The sequence below is a fragment of the Heptranchias perlo genome, chromosome 1 (genome assembly GCF_035084215.1).
Source record: "Heptranchias perlo isolate sHepPer1 chromosome 1, sHepPer1.hap1, whole genome shotgun sequence".
Lineage (NCBI taxonomy): Eukaryota > Metazoa > Chordata > Chondrichthyes > Hexanchiformes > Hexanchidae > Heptranchias > Heptranchias perlo.
The window spans coordinates 114554029-114566452 of record NC_090325.1 but is presented as its reverse complement, the minus strand read 5'-3'; the positions used below and the strand labels follow the sequence as shown (position 1 = coordinate 114566452).

Genomic DNA, 12424 nt, shown 5'->3' with positions numbered 1-12424 from the left:
AAGGGAGAAGAGAAATCAGCCAGGACTCCTACTACTGATTGTTGTCCAGTAACCCCTGCTAGAAAGTTGTGTTTATGTGGACATTGGATGGGGAGAGGATCAGATGTGGCTACAATGCTCATGACTAATAAATAACCTCCAGCCACTCTGGGGTACATTGGGTGGTAGCGCAAAACAGGCAGGATCACGTCGGCTGCCTGTTATACGCTCCTCCCAAAACAGGCGGGATCACGTCGGCTGCCTGTTATACGCTCCTCCCAAAACAGACGGGATCACGTCGGCTGCCTGTTATACGCTCCTCCCAAAACAGACAGGATCACGTCGGCTGCCTGTTATACACTCCTCCCAAAACAGACAGGATCACGTCGGCTGCCTGTTATACGCTCCTCGCAAAACAGACAGGATCACGTCGGCTGCCTGTTATACACTCCTCCCAAAACAGACAGGATCACGTCGGCTGCCTGTTATACGCTCCTCCCAAAACAGACAGGATCACGTCGGCTGCCTGTTATACGCTCCTCCCAAAACAGACAGGATCACGTCGGCTGCCTGTTATACGCTCCTCCCAAAACAGACAGGATCACGTCGGCTGCCTGTTATATGCTCCTCCCGATACAGGCGGGATCACGTCGGCTGCCTGTTATACGCTCCTCGCAAAACAGGCGGGATCACGTCGGCTGCCTGTTATACGCTCCTCCCAAAACAGGCGGGATCACGTCGGCTGCCTGTTATACGCTCCTCCCGATGCAGGCGGGATCACGTCGGCTGCCTGTTATACGCTCCTCGCAAAACAGACAGGATCACGTCGGCTGCCTGTTATACGCTCCACCCGATACAGGCGGGATCACGTCGGCTGCCTGTTATGCGCTCCGCCTAATATTCGGTCCCATTGACTTCATAACAGGCAACCAAAGCAACAGCGTCTGTTTTCTACCCCTCTGTCTTAGATGGCCACTTTGGTGAGGTACTGGAGTTATGCTGACACAAAATGTGAAGAAAATTGGAGGAAAAAGAGGTTAAAAAAGGAAACCGATTTTTAGGAAATGATTTTTATATTAAGCACTTATTGACTATTGTCTTGTATAGTTTAATAACCAAACATTGTGTACATTGTAAAAAAAAAAATAACTTCTTCGCGATGCTGTCTTTCCAGATGCCCAGTGGTTACAGAGTTAAACCATTTAGCAACTTTTAAATAAAGCGGTCTGTGGCTTTAACTCAGTGCTTCTGGCTTTCATCTTACCGAAGAGTTCATTTCTGTAATAGATCTAAAGTATTACTATTTTATTATCACAATTGCTTATCTGAATTATCAAGCAATAAATTAAAAATATTGCTTTAGAGCACTTTGCTCAGTCTAACCACTGAATCTACAATTTATTCAAGCAAGTAAAAAGTTCAATAGTTCTTTTTTCGCTGTTAATAATTTTGGAGGAAGAATCAAAAAGCTGTCACTCCCAAATTACATTTTCTTTAGAAACTCCAAAGGGAAAGCTGTAAATTATGATTTATTTTAATTTGAATGACATTGATTTGTGTATTTTCTTTTTCATTTTTTTATTGATCAGATCTACAATGTGCTGTTCTCCTTTCAAAAGTAAAAGTCTGTAGGGAGAAACAGCTCTGGTGTGGTGCTTATTGGTCTAGTTTACTGACCATTAGCTACCCTTTGAAGTCCCAAAGCACACTTCGATGTGATTGATCAAGCAAGGGACCATCCCAAACATGTTTTTAGTCCCTTTGGCTTATACGCACATCACAAGTAGTATTCATCATAATCAACATTTTTATTTAAAAACATGCAAGCCTATGATGTAGCTTTAAGAACAGTTGATATTAACTGGGATCTTTCCTGCAAGTGATTGGCCATTGCTTTGTATCACCATCTGGTAGCAGAGCCAAGATCAAAAACATACCACCTGGGGAATTATAAACTGGATTCCACATTTGACTGCCTGATAGCAATCCTGCTTCTTGTCTGACAGAACTTTTTGCTATCCAATGATCATTACTGAAAAATCAGTATATTTTAGCGAATGAGGGGACAGATTTTTTTTAAAAGCACACAACTGGAGATGGGCTTCAAATTCTAACTTGGTTTAAACCAAGTATAGAATATGTGACATGATTTACAGTAAAACATTGAATCTGACTTGGCAATATGAAGCATGATTATTTCAGAATGTTGCATTCTCTTAATTTCCTGTAGTTTCCTCCAGCCTGTTTTAAATGTTTCTCTTCACTGAAAATGGTGCTTGTTTTGCAGAAGAGCAAAGAAAACAGGAAAAGCCCCATGTATGTCAACAAATATAGGAAAAAAAAGTGAATCTGTTAAAGTATTCACTGGACAGAATACACCAATGAGTAAAACTGTGTCCGTCAAGCCTGCTACTTTTTTATTACTGTTACTTCTGTTGCTAAAGCTACATTTTGTTTTATCTCTGTTCATAGGCGGACTGAACCTACAGCCCGACCTCACTCCTGGCATTCTACAAAATTAGTGGAAAACCAACCAGATTCAAGCATGATGCAAATATCTCAGGGTACGATCAGCACTCCTTGGCACCAAACCTACCATTCCAGGTTAGTAGGGGTCCAGCTTATTGCCGTGGCAACAGAAGAAGCTACTATTTTCTCCTGACTTACAAAACCAGTTTGAACCAAAAAAAACCTACAAATTATCTTCAAAGCAGATTTAATTCTGTATCACAAGCAGTCATGGGTTGGCAGATTTAACAGCAGACTTTTTACAACCTTTGCTTTCACCAACAGAGAAAAACCTAATAGCACTGGCTAAAAATATTGTTAGTTATTTCTATTACTTTGACCACTTATAGACATTCACATTAATGTTTTCGAGTTAAAGGTTTAGAGAATCCTAAAATACTCTGTGTAAAATCTGCAAAAAGATACATATTTTTAGTGAAAAACACTGCATTATTCTTCTATATATATTTTGTGCAGGAAAAGGAATGTTTATGTATTAAAATACAGTTAATGCCTTGTCCCCAGTGTGACATAAAAAAGGACCCTACAGCAACATGTTTTCTATTTAGACACATCATCACATGAAACTTTCGTCCTCTTCTCCCCACCCCAAACATGCACACTCTTGGGATAGATCATAAAAATTATTACGTTAACATAGAAACATAGAAATTAGGAGCAGGAGTAGGCCATTCGGACCTTCGAGCCTGCTCTGCCATTCAGTATGATTATGGCTGATCCTTTATCTCAATACCATATTCCCGCTCTCTCCCCATACCCCTTGATGCCTTTTGTGTCTAGAAATCTATCTAGCTCCTTCTTAAATATATTCAGTGACTTGGCCTTCCATGGTAGAGAATTCCACAGGTTCACCACCCTCTGAGTGAAGAAATTTCTCTTCATCTCAGTCCTAAATGTCCTACCCCGTATCCTGAGACTGTGACCCCTCATTCTGGACACCACCCCCCCCCCCCCAGCCAGGGGAAACATCCTCCTTGCATCTAGACTGTCTAGCCCTGTCAGAATTTTATATGTTTCAGTGAGATCCCCTCTCATTCTTCTAAACTTGAGTGAATACAGGCCAAGTCAGCCCAATCTCTCCCCATACGACTGTCCTGCCATCCCAGGAATCAGTCTGGTGTACCTTCGCTGTACTCCCTCAATGACAAGTATATCCTTTCTTAGGTAAGGAGACCAAAACTGCACACAATACTCCAAGTGTGGTCTCACCAAGGCCCTGTATAACTGCAGAAAGACATCCTTGCTCGGATACTCAAATCCTCTTGCAATGAAGGCCAACATATCATTTGCCTTCCTAACTGCTTGCTGCACCTGCATGTTTGCTTTCAGTGACTGGTGTACAAGGACACCCAGGTCCCTTTGTACATCAACATTTCCCAATCTATCGCCATTTAAATAATACTCTGCCTTTCTGTTTTTCCTTCCGAAGTGGATAACTTCACATTTAGCCACATTATACTGCATCTGCCATGTATTTGCCCACTCACTCAACTAGTCTAAATCGCCTTGAAGCCTCTTTGCTTCCTCCTCACAACTCATGATCCCACCTAGTTTTGTGTTGTCAGCAAACTTGGAAATATTACATTTCGTTCCCTCGTCCAAATCATTGATATATATTGTGAATCGCTGGGGCCCAAGCATTAATCCCTGCGGTACCCCATTAGTCATTGCCTACCACCCCAAAAAAGACCCATTTATTCCCACTCTCTGTTTCCTGTCTGTTAACCAATTTTCAATCCACGCCAGTATGTTACCCCCAATCCCATGTGCTTTAATTTTGCACACTAACCTCTTTTGTGGGACTTTATCAAAGGCCATCTGAAAATCTAAATAAACCACATCCACTGGTTCTCCCTTATCTATTCTACCAGTTACATCCTCAAAAAACTCCAGTAGGTTAGTTAAACATGATTTCCCTTTCATAAAGCCATGTTGACTTTATCTAATCCCGTTGATATTTTCTAAGTGCCCTGTTATCACATCCTTTATAATAGATTATAGCATTTTCCCTACTACTGATTTTAGGCTAACTGGTCTGCAGTTCCCTGTTTTCTCTCCCTTTTTTAAATAGTGGGGTTACATTTGCCATCCTCCAATCTGCAGGAACTGTTCTATAATGTATAGAATTTTGGAAGATGACAACTAATGCATCCACCATTTCCATGGCTACCTCTTTTAGTACTCTGGGATGCAGATTATCAGGTCCTGGGGATTTATCGGCGTTCAGTCCCATTAATTTCTCCAGCACTACTTTTTTACTAATACAAATTTCCTTTAATTCCTCCTTCTCACTAGACCCTTGGTTCCCTAGTATTTCTGGGAAGTTATTTGTGTCCTCTTCTGTGAAGACAGAACTAAAGTATTTGTTTAATTGCTCTGCCATTTCTCTGCTCTCCATTATAAATTCTCCCGTTTCTGACTGTAAGTGACCTACATTTGTCTTCACTAATCTTTTTTTCTTTTTACATACTTGCAGAAGCTTTTACAGTCCACTTCTATGTTCCTTGAAAGTTTATTCTCATACTCTCTTTTTCCCCTCTTAATCAATGAGTTCAAATCCCGCCACGGCAGCTGGGGAATTTAAATTCAATTAATTAAATAAAATCTGGAATTAAAATACTCGTATCAGTAATGGTGGCCATGAAACTACCGGATTGTCGTGAAAACCCATCTGGTTCACCAATGTGCTTTAGGGAAGGAAACCTGCCGTCCTTACCCGGTCTGGCCTATATATGACTCCAGACCCACAGCAATGTGGTTGATTTTTGATTGCCCTCTGAAATGGCCGAGCAAGCCACTCAGTTGTAAAATCTCGCTTAAAAAAAAAAAGTCATAATAAGAATAAAACCAGACGGACCACCCAGCATCGACCACTAGGCACCGGACACGACAAAGGCAAACCAAGCTCAGTCGACCCTGCAAAGTCCTCCTCACCAACATCTGGTGACTTGTGCCAAAATTGGGAGAGCTGTCCCACAGACTAGTCAATCAACACCCTGACATAGCCATACTCACAGAATCATACCTTTCAGCCAACGTCCCTGACTCTTCCATCACCATCCCTGGGTATGTCCTGTCCCACCGGCAGGACAGACCGACCAGAGATGGCGGTACAGTGATATACAGTCAGGAGGACGTGGCCTGGGAGTCCTCAACATTGATTCTGGACCCCATGAAATCTCATGGCATCAGGTCAAACATGGGCAAGGAAACCTCCTGCTGATTACCATCTACCGCCCTCCCTCAGCTGATGACACAGTCCTCCTTCATGTTGAACACCACTTGGAGGAAGCACTGAGGGTAGCAAGGGCACAGAATGTACTCTGGGTGGGGGACTTCAATGTCCATCACCAAGAGTGGCTCGGTAGCACCACTACTGACCGAGCTGGCCGAGTCCTGAAGGACATAGCTGCCACACTGGGCCTGCGGCAGGTGATGAGCAAACCAACACGAGGGAAAATCTTACTTGACCTCGTCCTCACCAATCTACCTGTCGCAGATGCATCTGTCCATGACAGTATTGGTGGGAGTGACCACCGCACAGTCCTCGTGGAGATGAAGTCCTGTCTTTGCACTGAGGATACCATCCAACGTGTTGTGTGGCACTACCACCATGCTAAATGGGATGGATTCAGAACAGATCTAGCAGCTCAAAACTGGGCATAGATGAGGCGCTGTGGGCCATCAGCAGCAGCAGAATTGTATTCCAGCACAATCTGTAACCTCATGGCCCGGCATATTCCTCACTCTACCATTACCAACAAGCCAGGGGATCAACCTTGGTTCAATGAGGAGTGTAGAAGAGCATGTCAGGAGCAGCACCAGGCGTGCTTCAAAATGAGGTGCCAACCTGGTGAAGCTACAATTCAGGACTACATGCATGCTAAACAGCAGAAGCAACATGCTATAGATAGAACTAAGCAATACCACAACGGATCAGATCAAAGCTCTGCAGTCCTGCCACATCCAGTCGTGAATGGTGGTGGACAATTAAACAACTAACAGGAGGAGGAGGCTCTGTAAACATCCCCATCCTCAATGATGGTGGAGCCCAGCACGTGAGTGCAAAAGACAAGGCTGAAGCCTTTGCAACCACCTTCAGCCAGAAATGCCGAGTGGATGATCCATCTCGGCCTCCTCCCGATATCCCCGCCATCACAGAAGCCAGTCTTCAGCCAATTCGATTCACTCCATGTGATATCAAGAAACGGCTGGGTGCATTGGATACAGCAAAGGCTATGGGCCCCGACAACATCCCGGCTGTAGTGTTGAAGACTTGTGCTCCAGAACTAGCCGTGCCTCTAGCCAAGCAATTCCAGTACAGCTACAACACTGGCATCTACCCGAAAACAAGGAAAATTGCCCAGGTATGTCCTGTCCACAAAAAGCAGGACAAATCCAATCCGGCCAATTACAGCCCCATCAGTCTACTCTCAATCATCACCAAAGTGATGGAAGGTGTCGTCGACAGTGCTATCAAGCGGCACTTACTCACCAATAATCTGCTCACCGATGCTCAGTTTGGGTTCCACCAGGACACTTGGCTCCAGACCTCATTACAGCCTTGGTCCAAACATGGACAAAAGAGGTGAATTCCATAGGTGAGGTGAGAGTGACTGCCCTTGACATCAAGGCAGCATTTGACCGAGTGTGGCACCAAGGAGCCCTAATGAAATAGGAATCGGGGGAAAACTCTCCAGTGGCTGGCGTCATACCTAGCACAAAGGAAGATGGTAGTGTTTGTTGGAGGCCAATCATCTCAGCCCCAGGACATTGCTGCAGGAGTTCCTCAGGGCAGTGTCCTAGGCCCAACCATTTCAGCTGCTTCATCAATGACCTTCCCTCCATCATAAGGTCAGAAATGGGGATGTTTGCTGATGATTGCACAGTGTTCAGTTCCATTCGCAACCCCTCAAATAATGAAGCAGTCCAAGCCCGCATGCGGCAAGACCTGGACAACATCCAGGCTTGGGCTCATAAGTGGCAAGTAACATTCACGCCAGATAAGTGCCAGGCAATGACCATCTCCAACAAGACAGAGTCTAACCACCTCACCTTGACATTCAACGGCATTACCATCGCCGAATCCCCCACCATCAACATCCTGGGGGTCACCATTGACCAGAAACTTAACTGGACCAGCCATATAAATACTGTGGCTACAAGAGCAGGTCAGAAGCTAGGTATTCTGCGGCGAGTGACTCACCTCCAGACTCCCCAAAGCCTTTCCACCATCTGCAAGGCACAAGTCAGGAGTGTGATGGAATACTCTCCACATGCCTGGATGAGTGCAGCTCCAACAGCACTCAAGAAGCTCGACACCATCCAGGACAAAGCAGCCCGCTTGATTGGCACCCCATCCACCACCCTAAACATTCACTCCCATCACCACTGGCGCACTGTGGCTGCAGTGTGTACCATCCACAGGATGCACTGCAGCAACTCGCCAAGGCTTCTTCGACAGCACCTCCCAAACCCACGACCTCTATCAACTAGAAGGACAAGAGCAGCAGGCACATGGGAACAACACCACCTGCACGGTCCCCTCCAAGTCACACACCATCCCGACTTGGAAATATATCGACATTCCTCATAGTCACTGGGTCAAAATCCTGGAATTCCCTTCCTAACAGCACTTTGGGAGAACCTTCACCGCATGGACTGCAGCGGTTCAAGAAGGCGGCTCACCACCACCTTCTCAAGGGCAATTAGGGGTGGGCAATAAATGCTGGCCTCGCCAGCGATGCCCACATCCCATGAACGAATTTTAAAAAAAAATCTCTTGGTCCTTTTTGCTGAATTCTAAACTGCTCCCAATCCTCAGGCTTGCTGCTTTTTCTTGCAACTTTATATGACTCCTCTTTGGATCTAATACTATCCTTAATTTCTTTTGTTCGCCATGGTTGGGCCGCATTTCCTGTCGTGTTTTTGCGCCAGAAAGGAATGTAGAATTGTTGCAATTCATGCATTCGTTCCTTAAATGTTAGCCATTGCCTATCCAACTCACTCCTCATACCTTTGTAATTTCCTTTGTTTAGATTTAGGACCCTAGTTTTGGATTGGACTATTTCACTTTCCATCTTAATGAAGAATTCTATCATGTTATGGTCACTCTTCCCTAAAGGACCTCGCACAACAAGATTATTAATTAACCCCTTCTCATTGCACAATACCCAAACTAGGATAGCCTGTTCCTTGGTTGGATCATCAACGTACTGGTCTAAAAAACCATCTCGTACACACTCCAGGAATTCATCCTACACCATATTATTGCCAATTTGGTTTGGCCAGCCTATATGTAGATTAAAGTCACCCATGATTACTGTAGTATCCTTGTTACATGCATCTCCTATTTCCTGTTTGATGCCGTCCCCTACGCTAGCACTACTGTTTGGAGGCCTATAGACAACTCCCACCAGTGTTTTCTGCCCCTTGGTGCTTCTTAACTCCACCCAGACTGATTCTACACCTTGATTTTTCTGAGCCAATATCCTTTCTCACTATTGCTCTGAATTCATCCTTTACTAACAACGCCACCCCACCTCCTTTGCCTTTTTGCCTGTCCTTCCTGAATATCGAATGCCCTTGGACATTCAGCTCCCAGCCTTGGTCACCCTGCAGCCATGTCTCTGTTATTGCTATGATATCATATCCATTTACATCGATTTGCGCTGTTAATTCGTCTACCTTATTACGAATGCTTCGTGCATTCAGATACCGTGCCTTTAGATTTGTCTTTTTAACATTTTTAGACATCTTAACATTTTTTTTGTACTATGGCCCTATTTGTCTTATTACCATTTTTTCTTACCCGGACCCTATTTGTTCGTGCACTCTTTTGTTTGTACTCCCTGTCCTTCCTGACACAATCTGGTTATCCTTACCCCAGTCACTTTCCTGCACTGCTTCCTTGTCTTTTCTCTTTAGCATTCTAGATTTCTCTCTTCCAGGACACCCCCCTGCCTTATTTAACATTAACAATCACCAAAGAGATTTAAAACTCCTTATTTATAAATTAGGTACATATATTTTAATTTGCATATATACTGCTTTGGAATAGATATTGACTTCACACCACTATGGTTAAGCCAGTTGGGCAGCACAGCTGGGAGGGGAGGAGGAGGGGGTTGGGGTGGAGAGAGAATCCCCCTTCTTACTGCAGGATCTTTGCAGTGTAATTTGTTCAGTGACACTGATTTGTTAAGCCTTTATTTCTATCCCAGCACTGATGCATCTAATTTGTACATGTATGTCTAATTTCTTTCTTGCAAGTAAAATTAAAGAAGATATTGTGAGTGAAGTGACACCCCCCCCCCCGACTAAATTCCTGGAGTAGCCATTTTGTATTTCAATCGTATGTCTCTCTCTCTGATTTTCTCACCATCTCTTCTAATTTCCTTCCCCCTGCTCCCCCCCCCCCCCCCCCCCAGCAACTCCATGGTATACACATGGACTTGCTTTTCCAATTGCATGTTATTAACCTGGAAGGTTAGCCTTATTGCAACAGGCGTAATAGGAAATGAATTCGGCTTATTTTAAAGGGGAAACTAAATATCTGAACTTTGGGCTCTTGTACATGTAGCAAATATTTTTTTTGTTAAATTGACACATTGCAGATACAAAAGTTGTAATTTAAATGTCTGAAGTATTCCTGATCTTTCCATGGGAATCTAATTTGGGCTATTATTTCGTACTTAATATTTAGAAATGGACAAGAAAACATCCTGGAGATTGCATTGAAATGAGAACTATCTTGCCAACATAGTATCAAACCTTAATTCTGTTTTACCTGGGCCCATGCAGTGCACAGTGACTGGTGATGTTACAATCTTGCACTTACAGTTGAGAAATGTTATTTGGAACCTAAGCGAGGACAAGATAAATGCCCCCTTGCTTCAGGTTGGTGAGGTGTCACCACCGTGGGGGTTGCATTTTTGTTTGATTTTCTCACAGAAAACAAATGTTTCTGCTGCTGTATTGAACTGAGGTTTCTGCTAAACATTCCCTATGGTTTGGCTCTATCTACACATTTTTAATAGATTAGATGAATGCTGAACATTGTTTGCTAAAGTGTGGACTGTTGCTATTGCTGCATTCCATACTTTGACAAACGTTTGCACCCGTGTACTTGCCAAGTTCCTTTTTGTGCTGTGTGTGTTGTAAGCCACCCTGTTGTGCTGGTGAGTTTGCTTAATTCGTGACAGTCACAGGTGCAAACCAATTGTGTAATAATAGAAGCAATCGGAAACGTTATCTGGGTACAGGTTCTGCGTAGGTAGGAGTCGAAGAAATAAATGGAAGATGTTGGGTTTTTTTTTCATTTTCTGTGTGGTAAATTAACACTTGAAAATGAAAAGAATGAGCCAAAAACTATCTTTTAAAAAAAAATCCACTTTTCTTGTGAAACTTATGGCCAAGGTGGTCACCTAAATCACACTATTCTTTGTTGACTTTTTATTTAATATTTTACCGGAACAAAATTAAATCCAGTTTGGAAAAGTATAGAATACCTTTCTGTATTCAGCTGATGACAACCAGTGTGATGGTGGGATCCTGATGATTTTTGGCCTTAAGTGTCACTGGGCTAGGTAGGACAAAAATTATCTGAGAGTCCAGCTCCTGATCACATTCTGATGGCCCATGCTGGAAACCGTGTGTGAGTTTTCAGTGAGGACGGGACTGGGCTTTGTTGTAATATCCCACATGGTCCAATAAACGGCCACTGCTCACTTTCGGAGCTCACGCACAAAGAATGACCATTTGGGCGTGGTAGCAGATGGCCTCTGCAGCCTGTGAAGCTGTACCTTAAGTCGCTGCCTTGATAGGGGAAGGGTAATAGGGGCCAATGCACTACAGTCATTGTTGCACTTGGCCCAATCCACTTTTATAGTGCTGCACTATTTCTCATCATCTGAGATTTTAAAATGTTGAAAGGATTTGATAGGGAAGATATAGAGAAACAATTCTCTCTGGTGGGAGAATCAAGAACAAGGGGACATAATCTTGAATGGGCTGGCTCTATTTTAAGAGCGTAGTAGAAATCTGGAAAACTCTTCCCCCAAAAGGCTTTGGATGCTGGGTCAATTAAAGCTTTCAATACTGAGATAGATAGAATTTTGTTAGGTAAGGGTATCAAGGGATATGGAGCAAAGACGGAAAAATGGAGTTGAGATGCAAATCAGCCATGATCTAATTGAGTAGCGGAACAGGCTCGAGGGGCTAGATGGCCTACTGCCTTATGTTCCCATTCCTTATGTTCCTAGAATCTGTTTCATATTATGTAACACTGATCAGCCCAAGACAGATTACAATAGATATCAAATGGTGTTTTGGGAAATGGAACACAGTATTCTGGTTACCTCCATTATAGTTGAACACTACACCCAAACATCATCACTAAAAAAGAGAATGGATTGCCCTCATTCTATTTGACACTTATGTTGTGATGAATTATTTTTTAATCACCGCTGCAAAAAGAATTGAACTCTGCCTCTTCATTCTACAATAAATATAGATTTTAATTCCAAACGAACATGGAAAAACATCTCCCCCAAGTTGTTTACAATCGCAGTCTCAAATTTCCAAATCCACCTACTCATCATGATGCCTCTGTAGCTGTTGACTTGCTCAACCATTCTCTCATCTGTCTTTGATGTCCTTATTCCCAGAAAAACTATCACTGTCTCCTACTCCTGTCATTTCCCCTGTTTACAGCCCTATCTTCTTCCTCAAGTATGAGAGACGCACGCTCAAAAAATATCTGCTGCACAACTGGTTTAACCATGCATCGCCAGATTTGACCATGTCAAACACTACTGTGCTTCACTCTCATAGACCAAAAACACCCACTACCTCAGGATCATCCTGAATAACTCCAGCATTCTATTTCATGACCAACTACCTCCTTAAATGCATC

At 43.4% G+C, this 12424-nt stretch overlaps 1 protein-coding gene across 3 annotated transcripts in view; it reads left to right on the top strand.

The window, feature by feature from the left end:
- shroom3 (shroom family member 3) overlaps positions 1-12424 on the top strand; it is a 426592-nt gene that overhangs the window by 372345 nt on the left and 41823 nt on the right. For all 3 annotated transcript variants that reach the window (XM_067990124.1, XM_067990116.1, XM_067990132.1), the window contains one exon: positions 2452-2583. In XM_067990124.1, coding sequence (XP_067846225.1) covers positions 2452-2583 — 132 coding nt within the window. The remainder of the gene's footprint in view (positions 1-2451; positions 2584-12424) is intronic.